Genomic DNA, 25,362 nt, shown 5'->3' on the forward strand with positions numbered 1-25,362 from the left:
AACAATTTGCAGTTAATGAGTCCAACCAACAATGCCTCTGAGTATCAGAGTAAAATGCACAAGCATCGCTAGGTTAGATTTAGCTAACAACTCCACTTCACCGTAACAGGAAGGGTGGGAAATTAAAAACAAAGGAACTCCAGCAAACCATAAAGGCAAAGTAAGGGCCAAAGGTTTGCTGCATAATTGTCAGAAACAGATAAGGATTACAACCAGAAGACTTATTTTTGGCTTTGGTCCAGCTAAGCAAAATGTATTATTTTTGTAATATCTACATCATGAAATTTGTTTTGATTTTTAAATGAAAGAAAAACAAATTTGTTCTAGGGTTTTAACATAAAGAAACTCATGAAACTTTATTATGAAAGGGAATTCATGCAACTTCTTTAATTATCATATTTGATTACATGATAAAGCAAGTAGTTTGCGATCTGAAGAGAAAAAGCACCAATCCCAGCATTTATTTGTTACAAAAATCTTTTAAAACATTTCTCAACTTCATCATCCTTTCACAAACTTATTAAGAGCCACAGTGGAAGGTCCAGAGTTACTTGAAGTTCTCGTTTCAGACCACACCCTGAGTATAGCTGAGTATAAGTTAATTTCACAATGATTTAAAACATGACCTGTGGGCTAATGGTTTTATAACCAGTGACTTTGTGAACAAATAGATTAGTCTTAAAAACCATGGAATTTGCTTTAATCATTTTTGAAAACTGGTTATGTATTGCAAAAATACAATCAAGTAGAAAAACATATTTTCATTTCCATATTTCATTCTTTATTGTATTATCTTAAAAAAAACTATGATTTAAATTGCTTAAAAAAGTAACTATAAAGTTTTTTTTAGTAACTATAAATTAAAATCTATAAATATATTATATACCTGATTTGCCACATAACCTAACTTAAGCTTTTATCAAACTTAGTGATAGAAAGGAAAATTTCTCCTCTTTTTAGCCCCATTTCCATTAGTGTTTGAACTAGGAATCTGGATGCCTGATGTTTTTCTTGGACAGTTTAGTCCTTTCCAGCCTTGTTTCTAAATGGCACACATGCAGATGCAACATTAACAGGATTCTAGTGCACCTTCAGGAGGTCCGAGACACTCATGTGTTGTAAAATCTATAACTATAATGGATGCATCTTTTTTCTGGCAGTTTTTTGTCTTTACTGAAAAAAAGATGTGCAAATATTTTTTCCAGGCTATAAGCATAAAAATGTTAAGAAAAATAGTTTAGTTTAATCAAATGTTTTACAGTGAGTTAATATGCATCTGGTCTTTTTGTATAGTAGTCTAAAATTGATGTGAATAATCCCCACCAAACCTGCAGCCGCAAAAATGCGATAAAACCCAACATTTGTGCCGCTGCATAACATTTTGGTCATCACTAAAACCTTGTTAGCTAGCTGTTAGCTGTTGCTATAGCAATAGAATACATTGCGAGCTTAAGCGCTTTACGCATGCGCACTTTTCATAGTAGCGATGCACTGTGGGATTTCTGTGTATTGACATAGCAACCGGGCCAAGGAGCCTCCGCCGCGAAGTATTTTTGTCCGGATTAGTTTTTGCCTCAAACTCGTTGCTGGAAGTACGCTTTCCACCGCTGCCATGAACGCGGCGGTGGTGAAAAAGACTCAGGACACGCTGGGGAAAGTGATAAAGAAACCCCCGCTGACGGAAAAACTGCTTTGCAGGCCGCCGTTTCGGTACCTTCACGACATCTTCAGCGAGGTGAGCCTCTAACGGCGAAGACATGTTCACAGCTGAATGAGGCGACCACGGCATCTTTAGCTAACGGGTCTTATTCGAATTCACAGAGAAACAGCTTATTCGGTGGCTAATAATAAGTTAAACGTAACAGTTAGCCTGCATTAAACAGCGATAGCGCTCTGGTAGATATCAGTTGTAGCACGAAAAGCAAGTAAGACATTGCATTCTCCAACCAAACCAAACCAAGTTGCTAACGTTTATTTAGAAACATTTAACTGTTGAGTTCTCCGTGGAGTCATCTGCTTGTTGCTTTAGCTCTCCGTTTAGCGACGTTACCCAGTTGCTAGAGGCACAACCTGGACCCTGGCAAGGATAAACTACTTAGTCCGCAGATGGATAACTGCTACTCTAACACTGAGTATGGCAGTCTCAGTAATAAGTCAGCTAAAGTAGTCTGGGCTGTTTACCCATGTCACGGTGGCAACCCTGATGCTCTGCAGCTTATTACAGCTGGACTGTTGGGTAATGCAGATTTACGTTGAGCTGCCTGAATCGCATGAAACGTTGCAATAGAAGATTTGACTTAAGAATGTCAAGTAAAAGGACATTTTGTTCTTTAAGAGATTTAAAAGGGAGAGATTTAAAAGGGAATTGCAGAAGCAAATGAGATGGATTAGCAGTGCTTGCCAACAACTGATGGTGTCATTCAGGACATTTTACTTCGGAGTATCGTCTCTGCTGCCTGGAAATTGAGCTGATAGACATAGACAGATTTTATTGTCATTCAATTGTACATTTCAAAATGTACAAATTGAAAGAAATGTCATGACAGTTGTGACAGTCACAGCTTTCAGTCAGAGGCCTCTTTACATTCGTTGCAAGTCTGACTTCTACAGCAAATCCGTCCTGCCCACAGCCTCACCATCTACAATGACTCTTTAAAGCTGCTTTGATGATATGAGTAATAATATTTAGTTTCCCTTTGGGATGAATAAAGATTTTTTAAATTGAATAAGATTGAGAGGGAATGTTAGTGAACAAACGGCATCATGGAGAGCAAGGACAGCAGACAGGGATAAGTTATAAAACAAGGCAAACATTGAGAAATACGTTGCCATTTCCCAATGCCATTTTTAATTTACACACTTCTATTGTCATTGTCCAATCCAAGATGCTTAGTGACTACAGCTGCTTGGCTATTATTTCGTAAGTTAAAGACCAGGATCAGTTAACAAGCGCCACAAGATTTTAGTATCTTTTAGACCGCACATCTTACAGCTAGTTTTACTTTTGGGCTCAAAGTGACAGATGCTTTTAGTACTGTTTATACAGAATGGAGAGTGTATCATGACATACATCGTCTCAACTTAAATGCTTAAATTCAGACTGCACTTAATAGGAGCTAAACTAAGACCAGTCCTCTTTAACATGAAGTGTCATACATAACCAAGTCAGTTGCATTCTTGAGGTGAGACATTCCTCTCAATCATCACCTGTAACATAGTGTTAAATTTCACTGTAGGTTCATGCATATTAGATTAAGGTCAACATTCCTGTAAGTGCTTCATTTACTTTGATTGGCAGGATATCCTAGACCTGATTCCATTTTAGAGGCATGATTTTTTTACATTGCATTTTTATTTTAATTATTGTTCTCACTCAAATCTATATTGATATATTGTTGTATTATTAATACTTTTAGCAACCATTCACTGTAGGAGGAATTTGTTCTTCTTCATCCACTTGTGAGATACAGGCTACCTGGGTCAAAGTGCTTTAGATTTGTTTTCTTTTGTCCCAAGTGCAATAGAGGAACTCCGTCAGTCAGCCAATGTCTCTATGGTGTTTTAGTAGCTCTATATCATTTTCCCTAATTTAACAGTTATTCCACTGAAATGTTTTTTGCCTATTTCTGAACCGTTTTGTGGCAGAACATGGTCAGGTTGCTTTCACTGCTACAAATAAAAAAGTCAGTGTTGAGAAACATGTTTGGGACCAATAACCAGTGGATTCTAATTCCCTTTTGGGTCGCTACAGTGAATCATTAGTCTCCATTTAGTTCTATTGTCTGCGTTCTCCACCCTCACGTCAACGAACTTTATATTTTACCACATCCATAAATCAAATTTTTGGTCTTCCTCTCAGCCTCCTCCACTGAGACTCCAACCTCACCATCCTTCTACTGACTTAATCATAGTCTCTCCTCTGAACATGTTGATTGATGGACAAAAAGATGTTTTGGATAAAAGTCTCTAAATGTTCTCAGTTATAAAATGATCTGAGCTTTTCTGTTCTTCCAACTTCCAGGTTATCAGGACCACTGGTTTTATGAAAGGCCTGTATGAAGAAAATGAGATGAAGTCAGATAGTGTCAAGGTAAGCTGGTTGTCCTTGGCTGTTTTTCTGTTACTCTTCAGCTACTTCTAATATATAGTATTCGGTTTTATCATGCGCTTATGTAGTTTGAGCCGGTTTATGTGCTACCTTAATGTTTTGTTGAGCAAGCTTGGACGTTTGAGATTCCCCTGCTGTTTCACCGATCTGTCTCTGTGTTGAGTAACCAAACACGAGTGAGAAGCCTGGCAGTGAAGCGCAGAGTGTTTATCGAGGTGTCAGAACTCAGGTCTGCCATTTGCAAGTTGATCCTTGATTAGGAAAGGATGCGTAGAGGCTGCACCAGCTTCTCACCTTACCTTAAATTAATGCTGTTGTGTTAGGTGTTCTAAACTTTACCAGGAATCACATTTATTGAGCAATTTATTAAAATGCCATTCTTTATTGAATGAAGCTAGTTTTACAACCAAACATTTACATTTTGGGTCAATCCAGTTGATAGTCACAAAAAAATTTAAATCAGAATAAGTATAACATGACCTAAATATCTTCATTTAATAAACAAGACAATTTTACTGATTATTACAGTTATAACAATGTGTCTAATATGTATTTATTGTTAAAGCATTATTGAAAGCAGTGATATAAAGTAGACAAGCGTAGGAAAACAGTGTCCAAAGTGCTGTTAAGCTCTGCTCCATACAGTTGATCGGTTTTTGGTGTCTTATTAAAAGATTTTTTGTATCCATAGAAACATTTTGATCGGATATCAGTTCAGTTTTCAAAGCTTTGGGAAGCCTGACAATAATAAGCAACTCATTGCTGTTGCTGAACAGGTGCAATAATAATAACATAAGCTTTCTAATTAATGTCCGATAATGTTTTTTGGTCATGTTTTGTTTTGTTGTAGGATAAGGACTCAAAAATGGCCTATCTTCAGAAAGCAATAGATGTTGTGATGTTGGTGTCTGGTGAACCTCTGGCAGCAAAGCCAGCACGAATTGTTGCTGGTCATGAGCCTGAGAAAACCAACGAGTTGCTTCAGGCCATCGCAAAGTGCTGCCTCAACAAGGTATGTCTCTCTGGGAAATCACTCAAATGTGTTCAGTTTCATTGTTCGTCTACTAATGAGCTGGACGTTGTTATTGAATCACCATTTTAAAAATGTGGGTTTTATTTTTCACTGTTTGAGAATACAGTCCAGCTAGCTGAGGGAGTACGGTAAAATAACTTAATTGAACCCTGGAGACGGTGTTAAACAGAAGAGCTGATGCCCCGAGGATAGCTGATCTTTAATGTGGATGTAAACAATTCTTGGTGTTTCAGGTCGGTTCTTTTTTAGAGCTTATGCAATAATCAAGAAAAACTACATAAAAGATGGGAAATACATTAAAATAATAACATTAGGGCATGCAGTGGTGGCGTAGGGGACCCATGTTTGGAGACCTTGAGTCCTCGACGCAGCTGTCATGGGTTCGACTCCTGGACGTCAGCCTACTTTCATATAAGGGACACTAGAGCCCACAGAAGACCCCCTGGAGGGGTAAAAAAAAAAAAAAAGAAATAATAACATTAAAATGTAGGAATGAAGGAAACTGTATGCAAGATGTAAATTTGAAACAAATAAACAGCTAATAAATCATAAACATTCAGGTATCTAGCATACTTTGCTAGTTTTTAGCTTCTTGAGGTCTAGTTGAATGCTAAACGCTGACATTATTAAACACACGCAAAAAACAAACACACAGAAATCAGCATAAATACATAAGACATGTTTTATTAATCTGAGTTTTTTCAGTTTATCAATTAATCTGTTTTGATCAACTGTACCAAATGGGCCACTGAAAATATCTATTAACAATGCTAATTTTACTAAAATGAAATATGGTGTAACTTAGTCTGGCTGCGGTGCTTCAATTCATAGCTTTAACATTGGTTATGTTTTATAACTCTATGTAAGGTCCTATGATCTAGAAATTGTGGATGTAATTGTAGAAACAAACAAAAGTTCACCGCAGCACAAATTATTGTGGAGTTTGGTTATTTTAGGATTTGATTTAATGAATCCTGGAGTCTCAGTGGAGCAGTTCTGGTGAGGTTCATTGTGAGAAAGCAGTGAAAGGAAAGTTTATTCATCGCTGCTACTCCCTGTCTGTGTGTGTGATGTGACCTGCTAACCCATGGTTCAACAACAGCTGTGTGAGAGGAATTTGAGAATCAGGTGAAACAATGTGTTTACTGTGATTTTTAAATAATATAGATTTAAAAAAAAATTTAGATTAAGGTATTTCATGTCTTCTTTTTTTTTACTCCAAATTATCTGTACACTGACATGCAACTATTTCTTCTGATTTTATACGTTTTTGACATTTTTTTACCGTTGCGCTTTGAAGTTTGTTGGTTTTTCTACATTTATAAAATTTTTGCATTTATTGTGGCCAAAAAATGCTACTTTACTTTGTTACCTAGCAACAAGCTTCTAATAAATTAGTTCTAATAAACAAGCTTCTAATAAACTAACTTAGTAGGGCTAACTAATTAATTAGTTAATTAGTTAATTAATTAGACTAATAAATTAGTTAGCCTTAAGTTAAAAAGTAAAACTATTACATTCTGTGACATTATACAATTTTTTTGATCCCTGATTTAATTTTTAAATGCGTAGGAACAACCAACAATGTTAGGAATTATTCTCCCTCATTAACCATTTTTTCATGTACACCTTACTTAAGTGAGTTCCCTTTTGCTTTACAGTTGTCCAGTGATGAAGCAGTGAAGCGAGTTCTTGCAGGAGAAAAAGTGGACTTAAAGACCAAAGGGAGCACCTCCAGATCTCAGGGCAAGGAAAACAGGGATGGAAAGGAACGGCAGCCGGATAAGGAAGTGAGTCCCCTCCCTGTTAAAATATTTTTAAAAAATGTATTCAGTGCTCACCATCCTACCCAGATATTACAATAATTTATCTGAAGCACATTTAGCATTGTTTTCTGATGTGTTTAAAATTTACAGGAAAAGAAAAAGATAGAGCGAAGTGGCAGCCGGGAGCATAAGGATCCGAACCAGGGCAAAGAGCAAGAAAGCCGGCAGAGAGACAAAGAAGACCACCATGACCACGAGCGCACAGAGAGGCATCACCGCAGTGAGAAGGACCACCAAGACAAGAGCCGAGAGCAGGAACGAGAGCGAGACAAAGGACGGGTCAGGGAGAGAGATCGAGACAGAGACAAGGAAAAGACCAGGGAGAGGGATTCTCACAGAGACAGAAGCCAAGACAAACGAAGAGACAAAGACCGAGAGAGGGAAGGAGATGGAAGCAAGGACTGGAATGAAAAAAACAGAAGTGGGGAAAGAGAAAATGACAAGGTTTGGCAGCCATACTTAAGCAAATTTTCAATTGAGCAAATAAATTCAGTAGCTCACATGCTCTGCGCGTGTGTGTGTGTGTTTACCATCAGGCCAGAGTGTCAGAGAAACCTCAGCAGAAAGCAGCCAAAACTGTGCCAGCAGTAAGTTCTCTCCTTTTATGGTAGATTGCTCAGTTTTCATGTTTACATTTTGGAAAAATAATTCAACTTCATTAATTCAAAAAGGTGATAAACCTCTCATCACTTCTGTTTTTAAGGATCTAAAACCAGTTGAAGAGGTAACAATGTTTACAGACATGAATGTGTTTGTTGCACGGCTTTTGGCTAGTTTTTTTTTTTTAGCTAGTTTTCTTTTTTTAATGTGCTATTTATTATATTAGGTGTTTCTTTGGGGCTTTCAGATAGTTTTTTTTTGCCGTTTGTGCTCAGTGCTGTAGCAGCTTTCATTTTAACAGATTAACATGATGGTTTTGTGTGTATGATTCAACTAAAGCCATATTACTGTGCTCTTTGTTCAGCCCACAGATGTAGTAGAAAACCAGGTAGGAACATAAAGATGCTTTGTAGCAGTAGAGCAGAGTACTTTAGAAAAGAAGTCACATAACATGCTTTATCAGAATTCTATAAAAAAACAGATGTTTTCTTTTTTTTCTTGTTTTACAGTTAGGTAATCCAGCTAGGATACCCCGGCCCTCGTCTGCCAAAGGTCAGAGGCAGAAACCCAAAGTTGAAAGCGGTAAAGGCTTTGAGAGCTTTATTCCAAATACGCACATATAACTTATTTTAATCAATCTAAACTCTATGGGATTGTATAGAGTTACATTGGGTTACTTATCTGTTGGCAAAATCCATAATACATAATGTTATTGAATGGAAATGAATAAAGGGATTCTGCAAACATGTTTTTCTATGAATGATTTGAAGACCCACGTTATGCTAATTATGTCTCTGTTACCTACTAAAAGAGATGCCTTGGTATGTTATGACTTTTCATTTGTTCCTTGCAGCAGATGAGTCTGACAGTGAAGGAGGTAAGTGTTTTCTCGATAACATGGACTTCCTTCTCATCATTAAAGAATAATGTTTTGTATCTGTGAAACAGACACAAAAGCACTTAAACCAATTCCAACTTAATTGGAATTGGTGTAAGTTCCTCATAAAAGTGACTATACCTTTTGAATCTGTAAAAAAATTTTGATGTGTGTGTGTTTTAGATAAACCAACACATATTATCTCATAGTTGGGAAGCTGAAGGAAAAGTACATACAACCCTTAAAAAATATGGAATGCTTTTTTATTTAGCCCCACTAAGTTAATACTTGGTAGAGCCAGTTTTCAATGAAATTACAGCAGCAATGTGGATGAACATGGTTTGATCTAAACTATTTCATTTCAGCTTTAAACTTCTCCACAGTGTTTGCTGATTTCTCTGGTCTTCATGATGCTGTTTAATATTTTTTGATAGACCTCTAAAACCTTTACTGAACAAATGTGTTTATTTACTAAATATAAACTTATGAAGGTATGTGGTTGCACTGATGTGTTTTCTTCAGAATACCATAATGAAAGGGGCTAAATATAAATGCAACCACGATTTTCAGATTTTTAAAAATATAAAATCAAAAAAAAAAACCATTTATTTTCTTCTACTTCACATTTATGATCTACTTTGCTGGTTTAAATCACATAAAATTCCAATATAATGCTCTGAAGTTTTGGGTGAAATGTGACAAAAGGTGAAAAAGCTCCAGGGTTATAATTAGTTTTGCCAGATTGCGCCGACTCGCATCTCTCCTGTTCAGTAAACCGAAGAAGTCAAACTTGATGATATGTCCTCATCTTCAAGGAAATCCTAGCAGCTATGATAATTACTGCCTTTTCTTTGCCAACATACTGAGCAAGTCGGTCAGGTTTTATTTGTAAAGCAAAGCGTTAAACACAAAGTCACGCTGCCTGGGCGTTTACTGGTCCAACATACCTGTCCAGAACCAAACTGGGCTGGGTGTGTAGTAGAACGGGGGGTAATAGAGTTTACAAAGCAAACAGAAACCAGACAGTCTGCAGTGAAAAGTAGTTTAACCTGTTAAAGGTACATGAATCTCATTAACTGGTATTGTTTCAATATTTTGTATTCATAATGTGGAAAGTAGCCAAAAATTTAAAGAATGCTCTACACTATCACTATGTTTGATCTTGTCTTATATTTTTCCCTTTTTTCACTTTGATTAACCTGAATGAGAGTTGGTGGGTGTGGTCAGATAAATCTTGTCCTCCCACTTTGAGTACGTCAAGTCTGTCGATAAAGTGGCAAAACTGTAACATGAGGAACACGCCCTCATGTTTATTGTAGTCTTAATTTCACTGTTGAGTGAAACAATAATAGCCAAACATTACAAAAAGTAATTTATTTATCATAAGCTCTCAATTATATATAAGAGCTTATTGATAATCTTAATGCTGTTGGGAGGGTTGTTGCTTTTTTCTTGTTTATACGTGGAAAAGCTCAATAATAAAAAGCTGAAAGATGTGTAAAGGTGCAGGGAAAATAGCCAACTCCTCAAAAATTTCTCCACCAAGTTTGTCTTGTTTTGTTTTTTTTTTGCTGTAACCTCCCTACAAGTTTTTCTACAAATGTAGAAATCTAGTAGTGAATCAAGAGTTCAACTCCTGTAGACCCCTGGTGGTCTACAAGGTCATACATTTAAAAATTTGCAGAGTTTTAGAAGGAATTAAATGGGATCATTAAATTAGTAAGACTTTGTTAGAGTTGTGGTTTTAAGGATTCTAATCAAGGGTTTGGTCTCTCTTTTCTGTCCAAATTGATTCCCTTCTTTTCTTTGTCCACTCACAGATGGAGACGTTCAGTTAGTCCAGAGAGCTGTCCCTCAGGAGAACGGCGACTCTGAAGAATCCTCTGTGCCAGACAAGACTGTTAGGTGTGTACAGTCAATATTTACTGGATCTGCAACATTAACCAATGGACTTTGCTTTACCCTTTAAGTTCCAAAGTCTAAATGTAGTCATTCGTCTTATTGTTGCATTGATATGAACAATAAAACATTTACATCCAGATTTTTCCAGTTCTTACTTTACAGGTTGAAAACTTTGGAAGTCCTCTTCCTTTGCCTGACTAATCACTAATGATTGGCCTGTTTAGCTGCTGTAAAACCGCAACTGTTATTAATATTCTGACTGTTGGCGGGCAGAGCCGTCATCCTCCTGATGTCTGGATCCTTCTGACATCTGGCAGATCTCACACACGTTTCCGTGTTGTTGTGCTCAAAATAAGCTGTGAAAATCACAGCTCATAAAAAGAAAACCTGCTGTTGGTGTTTTTTAAATACTTTGTTTGCGGTTTTCATCCCACAGGCGAGTTGCTCGGCCGAGCAGTGCCCGCCCTGCACCTCCTCGAGTCAGGAGACAAGAGAGCAGTGCTGACGGGACCCCAGCTGAGAGGTGACCTCATCGTCCCAATTACTGAATGTTTGTCCCATTATGGTGCCTTGTAAAAGTATGCGCACCACTTGAATCTTTTTCACATTCAAAAAAAATTCCCAACGCTGTATCAGTCACTAGAAAACAGGGCTGCAACTAATTATTATTTTTTGTAATTGATTATTCTGACGATTAAGTCAATCTTATTTATATAGTACATTTCATCAACAAGGCAATTCAAAGTGCTTTACATCATAAAAACATTAAGCCGTCATCAATTATGAAACAAGCAATAAACATTACATGTTGTCAAATGCCATTATCAAAATCATCAATCAAACACACATCAGATATGATGATCAATGTTTCACTTGTTACTAATCGAAGGCAACTCTAAACACGTTTTTTTAAAGGAATTTGGTGTTTCAGAGGTTTTGTTGTTTTCTGGAAGTTTCCTTGTGGGGGAAAAAAAAAAGACAATTTACATTTATCCACTACTTTTGCTTTGTCTGTTGTATACAATCTCAATAAAACACATGAAAGTTTGTGGTTGTCACATAAGAAATGTGAGAAGTACAAGGCATATGAATCTTTTTTGCAAAATGCAAGGTTTGTTTGGCTTGTACTGTCCTTGACTTTTGTCCAGTTTGAAAACTTTTTAGCGAAACAATTTAGACTGAACTTATTGCACTGATCTAAGCCAGTTCTCAGTACGACTCTTGTTTTTAAGGCTGTCGAGTGCCAAGCCCGCAGCTCCCATTATATTGGACGGGAAGAGAAAGTCAGACGATGAGGAGGATGAAGACGAACAGTTCCTAGTGATGGAGGCTGTCACCCCACATCCAGATTCTCCTAAAACAGTGAGAGTGGGTGACATTATCATTCATCGGTGTGATTATGAAGTTAAAGTCCAGAAATGATCATCAATATTTGTTTGTGACAGGAAGCTGCACATGAACTCGATGCTGATGAAAAACATGGTAAGTGATTTAACTTCTTCAGCTCTTGAAGAATTACAAACCTTTTGCTTTTTGAAGCTGAATTTTGTCCTCTAATGCAGGCGGACTCGTGAAAAAGATCCTTGAAACAAAGAAGGACTACGAGCTGACTCCGTCCTCATCAAAGTCTAAAGAGCAGGTTGGTATTTCAAACATTACATTTTTCAGATTTCCACTAGAGGGCAGTATTAGTCTAGTTCTGTCTGGACGAGTCCTGTGAGCCGTTTCTTTCTGGGAACTTTGTTCCCTGGGAACACTATTTTAACCACAGGCCCTGGTGCAACACTGGCTTTTATCAAAAGAAAGATGTAAACAAATGGAGTGAGGAGGTGGAGGTGTAATTGCGGTGCCTCTAAACCACAAAAATGTTCCCCTTCAGTGAAGGTGAAGGGCTAATAACCAGGCTAGCAGCCATGGCCCCTTGCAGACCACACACACTATTGATCCACACATCTAGATGTCTGGAACAAAAATGAGTTGTTTGCAACATTTCTGCTATTTAAAATTATTCAGCTTAGCAAGGTTCTCTGCTCAATTAGGAAGCATCGTAAAGCATGGGAGAAAGATTTTAGAGCATTTTTTATTTTTTTTTAAAATCCTAATGGATTCTAAGTCCATGTAGCTAAATTTTGTCTTTCGCTTGAACCGGTTATTTACAGACCTAGTAAAGATGCGTAGAAAGCCTTCGACTAAATTTAATGCCACAGGATAGTCTCACAATGAAACAGCTGGAAAATTCAAACTTTAATTTGGTTACATATAAGGAAGAAAATCACACATTATAATGACAAAGAAAGATCTTTGAATGTTTCTTGTTACATAATCTCTCTAGATCCTATGTTCTTCCTTATTTATTTTGTTCAACTCAAAAGTTTTGTTCTGGTGAAACATTTCTATGTTAATTCATTTTAATTTTCAATCTGCTGGACCATGCCCACAGCATCATAGATCCTCTACCCTACTAAACAGTGTGTTTCTACTTAAGTTTTGTTAAAAAGCTTGATCTAAGACTTATGTGACTCAAACTCAAAGCTCCAATAGCATTGATCAAACTCCACGTTTGTCTGTTATATTAGAGTGAAAACGCCTCTTCTTGATATTGCTCCCACACAGATGGTTGATATGTATAAAGGCTCTTGATCTGTGTCACATCGTATTTATAGATTCTCCCTGTATGATACTCTTGAGTAGCAATATCACCATATTGAGATGAAAATAAATGCAATTAAAAAGAAAATTATATAAAAATATTAAACTTACAGTACAGACCAAAAGTTTGGACACAATTGTGTGTCCAAACCTTTGGTCTGTATTCAGTACAGACCAAAGGTTTGGACACATCTTCTCATTGAATTCAATTAGAAAGTGTGTCCAAACTTTGTCTGTATTGAGTACAGACCAAAAGTTTGGACACACAGTTGTGTCCAAACTTTTTGTCTGTACTGTATATATTATATGTTTTAGTTTCCCCCTTTTCTGGAAATTCTTTTTTGAACTGCAAAGATTTTAAGAAAGACTCAAAATGAATTTTTTATGTGAATTTCTTTCTTAGTTTTTATTTCATAAGTCACCATTTTATTTCTGTTTTTTAGGTTTCAAAAATAGACATTAAACTTTCGGGAAAAGAGTCTTCCCCTCCTAAAAACGTCTGTATTTATGGAAAATTGTGGAAATCCTATGCTGATTTTTCCATTACAAACAGAAATATTTTTACAATAGCGTATTCTTTAAAAGGTTTACATTTAAAAAATTCTATTTCTACAGTTATTAAGAGTGACTTATTTCTCTGAAGCTGCAAGGCAGAGAGGGAAAGCAGACAGCTGTGGAAGCAGACAGGGCTGCTCAAAAGGGAACAATGCAGCAGCTGTAACACCGCAAGACATTTTCCCAGAACATGTCTGACACTGCTTGATATCCGTTGTAGTTTGCAAGAGAGATACATTTGTGGTTGCTGCGCCCATCACATTTAATGACCACAAAGAACAGATTTAATCTCACAACCAATGATTTTCCTTTCTTGACAATGTGAACGTGATGGAAGCCAGAAATATAGAATAAACATTCTACATTTTAGTTTTCAAGTGGTTATTGGACAGAAGATTATATCTTTCTGTCATTCTGCTCTTTATAGAGTAACAGAAATATATGAAGCCGATGCAAACAAAACGTAATTGAGCTTCAGCCGCATTGTGCAAATTCTAGGAAGATTAGTGTTTCAACCCTGTATGCATCTTCGTCAGAATCACAAGTGAGCACAGCAACAGTGGAAGTAATCACAGACCACCTGGCACAGGTGTGTGAAATTTATTGGAGACACAACAAAATCATGCCACAACAAATTTTCCTGGACAGTAAATTGAAAATAAACTTTCACACAATAAAAAATTAGGTAAACATACCAATAACCACTAACAGAAGGTTGTATACCAAAATTAAAAAAACAAAAATATCTATCTTTTTAGCAATATGAGGGAAAACTAGCAGAAAAATGGCAGACAGTAATGTAGCAATAACATGAGAGAAAACATGACAGATATTTTATATGTTATGGTGACTTTAGGTGGTTAAACAGTAATTTGCGATTATCTGCTGGCAATACCAGCAATAGCAACAATTACCTTGATAAGAAAATGCATTGGGCTCCTTTAGTTTTCACACCATGACTGTTCATGTTTTTCCATTTTTAAACAGCCAAATTAGTCTAACCTGTAGTGGTTTTTGAAATATTAAATATAAATATGAAATATAATTTTAAAAAATATAAAAAACTTCAGTTATTTTTAGGAGTTAAGAGTTCCAGTAATTGTGGTGTATGGTGGGATTTTGTAAAAAAAAAAAAAATTGCTAACAAAATTTTTTATATTAATGAAGGCCTATTGTATTATTGCTAGCACTGTTTATAGATTACCCTCTGTACGCCAGAGAAAGTGCTCTTTCATCAATATTTGGAGTATAAAAGCGTTTGAAGCTTACAGTTTGGTCTGAGCTCCGCGGTGTGAGGCGGTGTATGCTGTCTGAGTTGGGTGGTCCCCTTCACTGGAGCATGATGCCCTGCATCCCATCCTAGCTGACCACCCTGGCTGTGATGGATGAAGTGTTTTGAGCTGTCACTCATGCAGAAAGGCCGCTGATCTATTTCTTCCTAACAGCGACCTCAGACAACATCACTCGTAACTCGCAGCTGAAGCCAGCGAAGCGTAGCCAGCGGTAAACTGAAACTGCTCATCGGAAATTTATGGACTCAGGATTGAAAAGTTGTGTGCGTTAAATGTTGTTTATGTGCAGCTCACGAGCTCAATTGTAAGTTCAAACTCATACAGACAAAGCAGCTCTTTGAGTAACATGAGCACAGCTTTCTGAAGATTATCCTAATTTCCTCAATTTTTGGTGCCTTCAGGCCTTGGATTCATAGTGTTGTGCCTGGTCTGAAGGTCCAGCTTTCTGCAGGTACATCCATTTATAGGAGCCGGTTGTTTAGTCCATCCCTCAGCCGCTGCTGGCCTTGCTTCGTCAGCTGTATAAAGAACTATAATGACTTCCTTCCTGACATGAAAAAGCATAGAGGTCAGCCTAATGGACCTCTGCCTTTCCTTTTTTATATTGTAATCACAGTGAAACACAAAAATGTAAACTCTGAGCTTCCCCTTTTCTCTTTGATTTAAATGATTTATTTCTAAAATGCTGATGTTTACAGAACACGTGTATGTCTAACCAAATCTGGGTCTTTATTTTATTTTTTCCATTTGTGTCATTAGAAAATCCCTTAGGTTTAAACAGTTGCCTGGTTACATTTTCCTCTTGCTCCTTCACTGTATGGGTAGCTGGAGGATATTCTGTATATTTATGGGTTGACCCTCATCACAACCCCTCAGCAGCCTTGTATATTATTCCAAGATAGTTCTCCTTTTATTTTGACACAGTTTCCCTTTTGCTACAGCTGCGTTTTCATTGGAATTTTTTTGTATTCTTCTTTTTTTCTTTTTAATTGCCTCTCTCCACCGGTTTTTCACCCCATCAAATTAGCCTTGATGAAGGTCTATAATGTATAAATAAACGGTGTGGCATTCAAATGGATGGCTGTTGAGTGAGAGTCACGGAGGAGAAGGGCCAGGATACTTTCTGCTGGATTGTCAAGAAAATAAATACCCCTCTCTGCAGACCTCTGTGTCTTCATAAACATCCAGGTTTTTTATGTGGAACCATAAGGAAAAGACCCAGTGGTATTGGATTTTTGAGGGGCTATATTGACTTGCTGGAAGAATTGTTTTCTGCTATAGGAAAACCTACTTCAAATCTCTTGATATTTTTTTTTACTTTTTGTTTCTTTAGATAGTTTCTCTTGTTTGAGTGCTTCATAGTTTGGGATTTGTTAAGAGATTCCTTGTTCACCCCAGATGTCAAAAGGTTGATCTTCATTGTCTCCCCAGGGGGCTACTGTGACCTTAGAACAACATCCTGTAACCTCAGTGCTCCTTTCCTCACTTCACTGACTTCGAGCTATTTTTATTATCCAGTTAGCTTTTTTTATGAAAACATGGCACATAAACAACACTCTGAGATCCTTTCAAAATAATTTTCAACAAGATAAAAACTCTTTAACTCAGAACTACACTAGCAGCAAAAATAAGATGCTCCTACTTGCTCCTGAAATTATACCGCATGGTTTGCACTTCCTTCATCAGCTGTGATGATCTTAAACTGTCTGTACTTACTATTGTGACATGCTCTTCATTTGTAAACTTTATTGCTTTTCCATTGTTTTTCCATCCTTGTACTTGGGTTAAACTCAAGAGACATGTCATCATCTTTATGCCTAAGAGAACCCAGGAGTGATGATGCTGCATTGGGAACGCCAAACTCTGGCATCAGTACAGAGCCCAATGGTCACCCAACGAAAGTATTGATAGCAAAATCTCCAGCTCAAATATGAGTTCCTAAAGTGAAGATTGATGTGGCAATTTATCCTGTGGTGAGAAGAAAGTCGAGAAAAAAAATGTATCTGAGAGCAGTAGCTTGGAGAACTGACCAACCGACTTCCTACAGAGTGACTTAAAATCACTATAATGTATCCAGGTTGCGTATAAATCACCGCAGTTGTAAATAACCACTTGCGACAGCAGCTTTAGTTTAACACAGTGGAATTCTATCAACTTTCAGACAAACATCATAGTTTTGCCTCTGGCTCTGGCCGACATTCTCACTCTCATGTACACAAACATGCTTGAGAACCTTCCTCACTAAAACTTGCAACTCAGTGATTGTGTAAGTCTCAATTTTCTCCACTTAATCCATTCTGTATTTTACTTGAGAATTCACCTGCTCTAAAGTACCGTAATGTCGATTTCAAAACGTTACTATGAGGTGGCAGTCACCACACACACTCTATCATTTCATTAAGTTTCCAACAAATACTTTCTTCCTTGACTTTCTTATTTATGAAAACACTCCGTTCTACGATTGTCGTGAGAGAGTTCCATTACAGATGTTATCATCCATGTTGGTGCCTTTAAAGAGCACGACTTCAGACAAGTTTTGTGTCAGGGAGTTGTGTTTTAAAAATTGCCTATCATCTAAAGTGTGATAATAAATTCACTTTAAATTACAATAATTAGAAAACATAAATGAATGGTTGTGTGCAGTTTAAATTTCTCTAATTTTTTTTGTTTTCCCAGTTAATGGTACCCAAAAGGTTGCTGTAACATCAACGTTTTTCTCTGCTTGAAAGCCATTTTTCTTGTCAAAGAGTCTTTGTAGAATGTTTTTCTTTCTCCCAGAAAATCCCCAAAAGCAGTCCATAAATCACATTTTTAGGACATATTTCCTCGTGAAGCAAATTAGGCATGTGATGACAGGAGGAATTTCCTATTGAATTGTACATCTTGTGTTATACAGTTCCCCTGGAAAAGACGTAGAAAAAAAAAGTTTAAAATAAACTAATCTTGTCGTCTCACGCTGAAAGCTCCAGAATAATCCAAGCTTGGTTTTGGCACATTTATTCAGTGGAGGAAAAAAATTGTTTCTAGATAACTGGTGCCACACTTATTGGCATCACTAACAACTCATAAAAAATTAATGTAACCGAAATATTTTTTATAGACATGTTTTGCTTTTTAAGTTGACCTGTATTTCTGACCATGGCGTCCTGTTTCCTTGAAGTTTAAATATTACATAAGACATTCTAGCTACAGCTTAAAATTAGAAAGACATGAGAAGTAGTCATTACATTAGTAAAATGTGTGTTTGTCTAGATGAGCCTAGATAAAAAATCTTGATCCTGATCCATACTAATAATTTTGAAAGTCAATCTCTCAGTTCAATCTGCTGGTGTTTCCTTAGATTGAAAACAGTTTTTTTTTTAAATAATTTGAACAATAAATTGAACTTGACTGCACTATTTGATAAGTAGGATAAATTAAAACTTATGTATGATTTGATTGAATTATTTTGCTAAAAAAGTGCCTTGAGATGACATGTTGTGAATTGACGCTATACAAATAAATTGAATTGTATCCAGTCAGAATGTCTCAAGCACAGATATTGCTCTAATATAAAGCTTATCTCTAATTGACTGACTGATTTATTTTTATAGTGCTTAATAACATCTAATTAAGGTGACTGAGGCACTTCACTGTAAACAAAACAGTAAAACTCACATTACAAGAAAGAAAACGAGTAACAAAATATATTACCATGCTACATTCATCTAGTAGTGAAGAACTGTGCAGCATTTATTGATGAAGTCATGGAAGCAGGAGAAAAAATAGCCCACAACAGCATTACTACAGACATTGCACAGAAGAAGTAGTTTTGGGTGTTTGCGAACACAATCAGTTGTTAAAGTTTATTTTCATTTGTACATGCCTAGTTTTTATCAAATATTTTTTCTTACTTTTTCAATATGATATTTCCCATCTCCAGTGCAGTGGAGGATCTGTCATACTGTGGGCTGTTTCTCGTCCAAAAGCCATGGGTGCCTTGTTAGAACAATCTCATCATGACCTTTTTGGGGTTCAGTCTTTCAAAAAATAATTTCAGTTTGAGATTATCCATTCATTTTTACCATTTTTGTTTTGTTTTTATTCATTGGGTGGCCATGGTAAATTTTACCTAAGCACTAAAATTTACCATGCTTTCCTCTTGCGTCACCACATCTAAGTACTGATCTGTAGTCTTGGTGAGAAAAAGAAAAAACACATGGTGCACCGGTCTCACAGACCCTGACAGAGACTTACATGGCGCTGTGATTTACATCTACCAAGACGCACTGAGCACGATCAAGAGCTTATGTTTTCACACCAAGTTTTTTATTTTCCAGCAGAGATTCAGAGGAGGGGGAGTTCAGAAATGAGGGTTGAGTTGAAACGCCAAACAGACTGAAGCCGCGGGTCCCGTCTGGGGCCCTGTAGACCTAAAACCACAGCTAGACCGAATGAGGCATATAGTGTTTGTGTAGCTGCAGGGTTCGCGGCGCCCAGTGGAAAGCCACCCACCTTGCTGGGGGACCACTGGGCTCAGGCATTGCAGCCCTCACACTCATGAGCCCCATTGAAAGCGTGAGGCCGTCGGAAGCCTGTACGTGCTTCCTAAAAGAGACTGAAGTGGTGTTGTTTGATGTTGATGCTGCAGTGTGGTCCTGTCTGCTGGGGCTTGCTCAGATTAGTTACTGAAGCTGTCTGGTTTAAGGAGGAGAGAGATGGCTTGATAAGGATTTCTGTTTCTCTGCTATGACCCAAGCAACATCTTTGGCACCTTAGTTTACACCCTGCTTCAGTCTGAATTCTGCACTCTAATGGAGACAGGTGTGGAGCCAAACAATTCAGGGTCTTGGTTGAACTTGAAAGGAGGCATAAAGTGTAGCTGTTGTTACTCAATACTGTAGTAAAATAACCCCACTGCCACAGTCTGTTACAAACATAAACAAGACCAAGACTGCAGGTGGGGGTTATGTGTGTTCATCTCAGGCTCCAGTGGGTGTTTGTAAGTAGGTGGGCACGTGCGTGTGTGTGTGTGACTTTAACTTTGCATTGCTTTCACATCACATACACACCTACAGGTCTTACAAAGTCCAGCTGAGCAAACATCCTCAGGTTTGCTCTGTGAAAAGGGTATTCCCTCCCCCCCTTCTCACCATTAAGGAACTGGGTGTAATTGGGATACACCGCACGCCATGGACTGGAAACCTTCAACAACCAGTTGTCTCCATTGGCCAACAGCATGTTTGATCTTTATATATACAGCTAGCTTGGTAGAATTCCTTAATAAGTTTGACCTTGAAGTTGCAAAACCACAAAATCCAACCATGCTTTGGTTCTGGTTCTGGTTCTGGCCTTCGAGGCTGTGCTGGCAAAGAGACTTTTATGTTTTGGTCTAAAGGAACAAGGAATGTTTCTCTCTTCTCTTAGCTGCCTACATAAACTACTGTGTGTTATTAAAGAAACATTTTCTTCATTGGTCTTTTAAAACTTCTCTGCTTAAGGCAACTAAATTTCCTGAAGAAGTGTGTGACGTGACAGGTTGGCTATGGTGAAATCAAACATTTATGATTGTATTTGTTTTCTGTTTGATGTAATGAGTGGGAATATACAGGTTGTTATTCTAACTTATAAAAGACATTTCTATAAATCTTGTCTAAGTCCTTGGTTTACCAGTTGATATTACCCTTTTCCACTGGCACTTAGCAGCGTGTCTCAACTCAATTCTATTCTATTTGTGTGGTTTTCCATTGCAGCTGAGTAGCAGCTCTCGTGGTTGTCATATAGTTGGGTGGTCCAAATCCAAATCAAAGCTGTTTTTTCTCTAAACTTCCCAAATTACATCAGTCGGAAATCAGAAATCCACGCTAAATCAGCAAATTAGCATGCTATTTTGACCTAATGTATGATTCTGAGTTTATTGCAAATTTTTTGCAAAGTATTTTCAAAAATATTGGGTTTACGTGATGCTAAATCCTACCTGCAGGTGGCAGTATTTCTAACTTTTTACTACACTACTGTCTTGTCAATATTTTAAAAAATTTTAACAGTTCTATGGGTTTTATCAATAAATTCTGGCACAACTGGTCTTAATGTGGCCCAAAATAAAAATTAGTTTGACACCCCTCCTGTAAAGAATGAACTGGTACCATGTAACCAATACCAGTGAAAAACTCTAAGTAGAGCACCGTCAACCCACACTGAGAAGGTGCTAATGGAAAAAGTTTCTTGAGAAATTGTTCATAACCTTTTTAATGTTGTCATATTTCAATGAATTTTCTGTGACAGACCAACACAAAGTAGTTCATAATTGTGATATGGGAGGATATGATGCACGCTTTCCATTGTTTTTTTTCCAAACCTGAACAGTGGCGCTTCCAAAAATACAGTCATTTACACTAACAGTGTTAGCTATGACTGTAAGTTCATCATCCCTTTTCCATGCTCAAAATATCATCCAACCTCACTTTCAGAACTTGGTGTCCGAAACAGCTCGTAAAAAAGATCGGGAACTGGTGATGAGGGAGATCGACCGGCTTCGCTCCTCCATCCAGATGGTGTGTCGGAGTTCCTTACCGCTTGGAAAGATCATGGACTACATCCAGGAGGACGTGGACGCCATGCAGGCTGAGCTGCAAAGCTGGCGGCGGGAGAATAAGGAACACGCACAGGCCTTGCTACAAGAGCAGAGGTTGGCTTGAGGCAGACACTCATACTTTTCTTGTTTTTATTAAAATATCAGTGTGACATCATGTTAAAATGTCCTGCAGAGGGAGGTGGGATACTTTAACAAAAGAAACATGGCTCAAAAATATTCATTTCTTCATGGTTCCATGTCCAGCTGCCAAGACATTGTTTATGTTATGGTTTTGTCTTTAATCTAGTCAGATCAGAACTGATAAGTTTCCACAACTTGTTGTTTTTATTTGCTGGTTATTATAGATGAGCCATTGATTGCAGTAAATACTGTTCTCCTCTCCTCAGGATAACAGACCGGGCCGTGGAGCCTCTCAGCGCGGAGCTGGTCGAGCTGGACCAGCTTATCAAGGACCAGCAGGATAAGATTTGTGCTGTGAAGTCCAATATACTGAAGAATGAGGAGAAGATCCAGAAGATGGTAACTGGGATCAACTTTTCCGCCAGAACCTGAGTGACTAAACTGGATAGAAAAAAATAGACTCTAAACATTGAAAGATGAGCTGTTTTGACTAGAGAGCCGCACTGTGAGGCACAGATTCTGTTTCTGAGGTTTTTAGAATTAAATCAAATGGATCCACCAGGTTGTTTTAAATTGTGCCTTTGTTGAACGGATCTGTGGACAGCTTCTAACTTGGAGGTTTGTATGGATTGGTTTATAATAGCCGCGCTAGCTCCATACAGAAAAATATCTTTGTTGTTTCAGTTTCAGTTTCAGTTGACTGCACATAGGATTTCTGGTCTTTATCAGCTTTCATTTTATTTTCAGCATTTATCTTTATTAGTCTAATTAAACTGACACAGTTTTAGCCTAATTCACGTTCATTAGCATCTTTATCTCTGATCATCTGACCTCTCATCCCTTAAGATCCCATCGACGTGGTTTTCAGAAAGCATTTTCCCGTCACATTTTTATTCTCTTCTACTTTTGATGCACTGCTGCACTTTGATATTCTCTTTTTAAACTGTAAAGGGGAAAATATGCTTTCTGTAAACGTGGCAGCTAAAGAAACTCCACTTTCTGTCATGAATGAACACCAGCACATTCTGGTTTTGCCACTTCTAGTAAATAAACACATTGAATGTAGCAGTGAGCACAGAAGAGACCTGATTTATGAATTTAAAAAGAAACTATAAGGATTACATTTTGCTCCTGTTATGGCCATAACAGGAGCAAAATGTACAATGCTAATAGATGTAAATGAAACAATTAGGCTGTCCTTGATATTGTTAACAAAAATATTTAGTTTTAGTCTATATGTGGATTCATTATGGTTACATTAATGTTCTTGCATTGTGATGTATGTCCTGAAAGAAAAGGCAATATCAACATAATATATAATCTTAATTTGCATTTAAGCAGTCACCCAATGGTTCCACAGCACAAAAACCTCCTAAATTGTGCAAAATGTGAACACTTACCTGAATATGCTGATTAGACTAATAAATGAAATCCAGCTGAATCCACTGAGATAATTGAGTCACATTTTATGTTGGAAATTTGAGAAATTCCAACCTTTTTTTTGAGTAAATTGCAGGAAAGGGTGGCATTTTGGGGTCACAAAGTTTCCATTACAATCGTTAGTCAAAATCTACATGCCAACCAATAGTTTGGAAAAAGACTTCTCTGTCCTACTGTTACTAGAGTAAACGTGAGGCTTGCTAAACATGCCAGGAACTTTAACTGGAACCCTGTGCTTTGTTTGGCTTTTGATTGAGACTTTGAGTTACTCTGAAATGTTACAGAAGGAGACCAAGCGTTTGATTATAAATATTCTCTTTACGAGAATAATAATTCCATAATTTATTTATTTTTTCTTCACTAATTTCCCCAATCTGGATTTGGTTTGGTTGAATGTTTCTAAAAGGTTCAGTGTGAGATAATGCCACGGACTTCAGGATTTTGACATGTTGACCAAATGGGCGATGTGACCATTTATCTGAAAAGATCTGTGACAACTGTGCTGTGAACATGAACTAATTATAAAATTTTTACTGATGCCATGGCCTAATACTCACATAGCTAGAAAACAAATGGATAATGCTGATTTAGCTTTTTATGCCTAGAAATTTAAGCATACAGCATGCAACTGTATTAAAGGCACATTTTCTGTTACTGCTCAGGAAAAGGAAACACTAAATTTACATAAACGCTTTATAGACTCAACAATTCAACAACAGCTATTAGATGAAGACTCAGCAGACTTTGTTTTTATAGTACCATTTTGTGACAGGAGTTTTAGTCAGAGAGCGTCTCAAAGGGAAAACCGATAAAGTGGGGACCTGCATATTACTCATAATTACTACATTCACTGTACACTGTTTGTTACATTCTCTCAGTTTACCTTTCAACTGTACATAATGTATATGTTGAGATTGTATCATAGTTTAAATGACTATATAATTTTGTAGTGGAGTGAAATAAACGATCACATTGCAGTAAATGTTTGCCTCTTGTTTATGATTTGCGACAGAGTGGAGTGGAGGTTCACTGCAGCCTGTTAGTCAGAGCGGCCTTAATGAGAGGCTTTGACTGTTCAAGTCAACACAAATGAAGTGGTGATGGACAGGACTGTTATTTTGAACATTTCTTGTAAAGGTTTTATTACCTTCTGTCACACTGCAAGAAAGTGATTTTCTCTTGAGGTCTCATAAACATTCAACCTTTCTTTTTCAGCAGCTGAACAACAACGGTTTTGTTTTCGCCCTCTATTAGAAAATAAAGCAGCAGCAATGTGAAAAAGGTGTTTTTGCGGATTAGGACAGATTTTTTTCTCAGAATCCCCAGAAAAGTCAGAATTATGGTATTAAAGTCAGAATTCTGAGGGAAAACAAAGTTGGAGTTCCATGGGGGAAAAAAAGAAAAAACAAATTCAAGAAAAAAAAAAATAGAATTGAGATTAAAGTCAGAATGTCCAGAAATGTCAGAATTCCCAGTAAAAAGAGACCCCCAGAGGGGCCATACACTCACTTGTGACTGAGGTGTGCCTTTCTAGTATCAGGCTGGACTTCAGAACCACCTTAAATCTCACATTTAACAAATTGAACAAGGTGTCAGAAACAACTGTTTTTTTTCACATTGATGTGAGAGAATCCATGATGTGAATCTTCTGCAAACCACTATGAAACTAGTTTGAGATGAGTAGAGCTTTGTGACAGTAGTCATCAGACGATGGCTACGTAAAGGGTTGTAACAACACTGTAGTAGACTGTGGCACAAAGCAGAACGGATCTGTTTTCATCCTGTATACACTGAATTGTAGAGTGAATAGTAGCCTCAGTTTCCTGACAGCAGTGGGATAAACTGACCAGGCTGCATTACTGCGGATCTTTTCTTCTAGATTGAAAGCCAGTTGCCACGCCACTGCATCATTATCCCAAAGTCTTGTCCTGTTTGTGTGGAGTGCAGTCAATAAAAACAATGAGGAATCATTCAAACGGTAATCTTTCAGCTCAGCATTTCTTTTCCGGCCCCTTTTCTACACAAAGCCAGATCCCTGCAGGCAGCCTGTCCAGTTACGGGGCCGCCTGGCTCCACTGACTGGGGCGTTTATTTTTAGAGCTCCACCACGGTCCAGTGTCTGTCATCAGGCTGCATAAAGCTACAGCTGCATGCCTCCATCTGTACTCACTATAACAAAGATGGTGAGCACTGCACTTCAAGTGCATTTATTTTACACTTACAATTAGACCAACTTCCTTGTAAAGTTAACCTCAACCTTTTAAAAATCCTTCTTCTTTTCTTTAATTCCATCTCTTTGCTCTGGCTCTGACCACTTTTGCAAGGATTTAATTTATCCTAAAAGGCTCCGTAAACCTTACAGGTTATTCAATGTTTATTTGTTGCA

At 37.4% G+C, this 25,362-nt stretch overlaps 1 protein-coding gene across 13 annotated transcripts; it reads left to right on the forward strand.

The window, feature by feature from the left end:
* The first annotated feature begins 1,473 nt into the window (after positions 1–1,473).
* Positions 1,474–23,958, forward strand: traf3ip1 (TNF receptor-associated factor 3 interacting protein 1). Of its 13 annotated transcripts, none has more exons than XM_028022819.1 (17): positions 1,474–1,735; positions 4,022–4,090; positions 4,959–5,120; positions 6,803–6,931; positions 7,058–7,411; positions 7,504–7,554; positions 7,671–7,691; positions 7,932–7,955; positions 8,077–8,149; positions 8,421–8,444; positions 10,265–10,349; positions 10,783–10,869; positions 11,579–11,714; positions 11,792–11,828; positions 11,909–11,985; positions 21,292–21,509; positions 21,803–23,958. In XM_028022819.1, the coding sequence occupies exons 1-17, from the start codon at positions 1,613–1,615 to the stop codon at positions 21,966–21,968; spliced, it is 1,836 nt and encodes a 611-aa protein (XP_027878620.1). In that variant the 5' UTR covers positions 1,474–1,612; the 3' UTR covers positions 21,969–23,958. The 13 variants fall into 13 exon arrangements, with proteins under 13 accessions (XP_027878620.1, XP_027878623.1, XP_027878622.1 ...); XM_028022822.1 differs by having other exon boundaries at positions 11,579–11,708; positions 21,803–21,992; XM_028022821.1 differs by having other exon boundaries at positions 8,424–8,444; positions 21,803–21,992.
* Positions 23,959–25,362: the final 1,404 nt, after the last annotated feature.

The sequence above is a fragment of the Xiphophorus couchianus genome, chromosome 7 (genome assembly GCF_001444195.1).
Source record: "Xiphophorus couchianus chromosome 7, X_couchianus-1.0, whole genome shotgun sequence".
Taxonomy (NCBI): domain Eukaryota; kingdom Metazoa; phylum Chordata; class Actinopteri; order Cyprinodontiformes; family Poeciliidae; genus Xiphophorus; species Xiphophorus couchianus.

Coding starts and splice junctions, on each gene's coding strand:
- traf3ip1 (XM_028022819.1), top strand. CDS start 1,613: ATGAACGCGGCGGTGGTGAAAAAGACTCAGGACACGCTGGGGAAAGTG. Junction 7,692..7,931: donor ATCTAAAACCAGTTGAAGAG/GTAACAATGTTT, acceptor CTCTTTGTTCAG/CCCACAGATGTAGTAGAAAA. Junction 11,986..21,291: donor CATCAAAGTCTAAAGAGCAG/GTTGGTATTTCA, acceptor CCTCACTTTCAG/AACTTGGTGTCCGAAACAGC.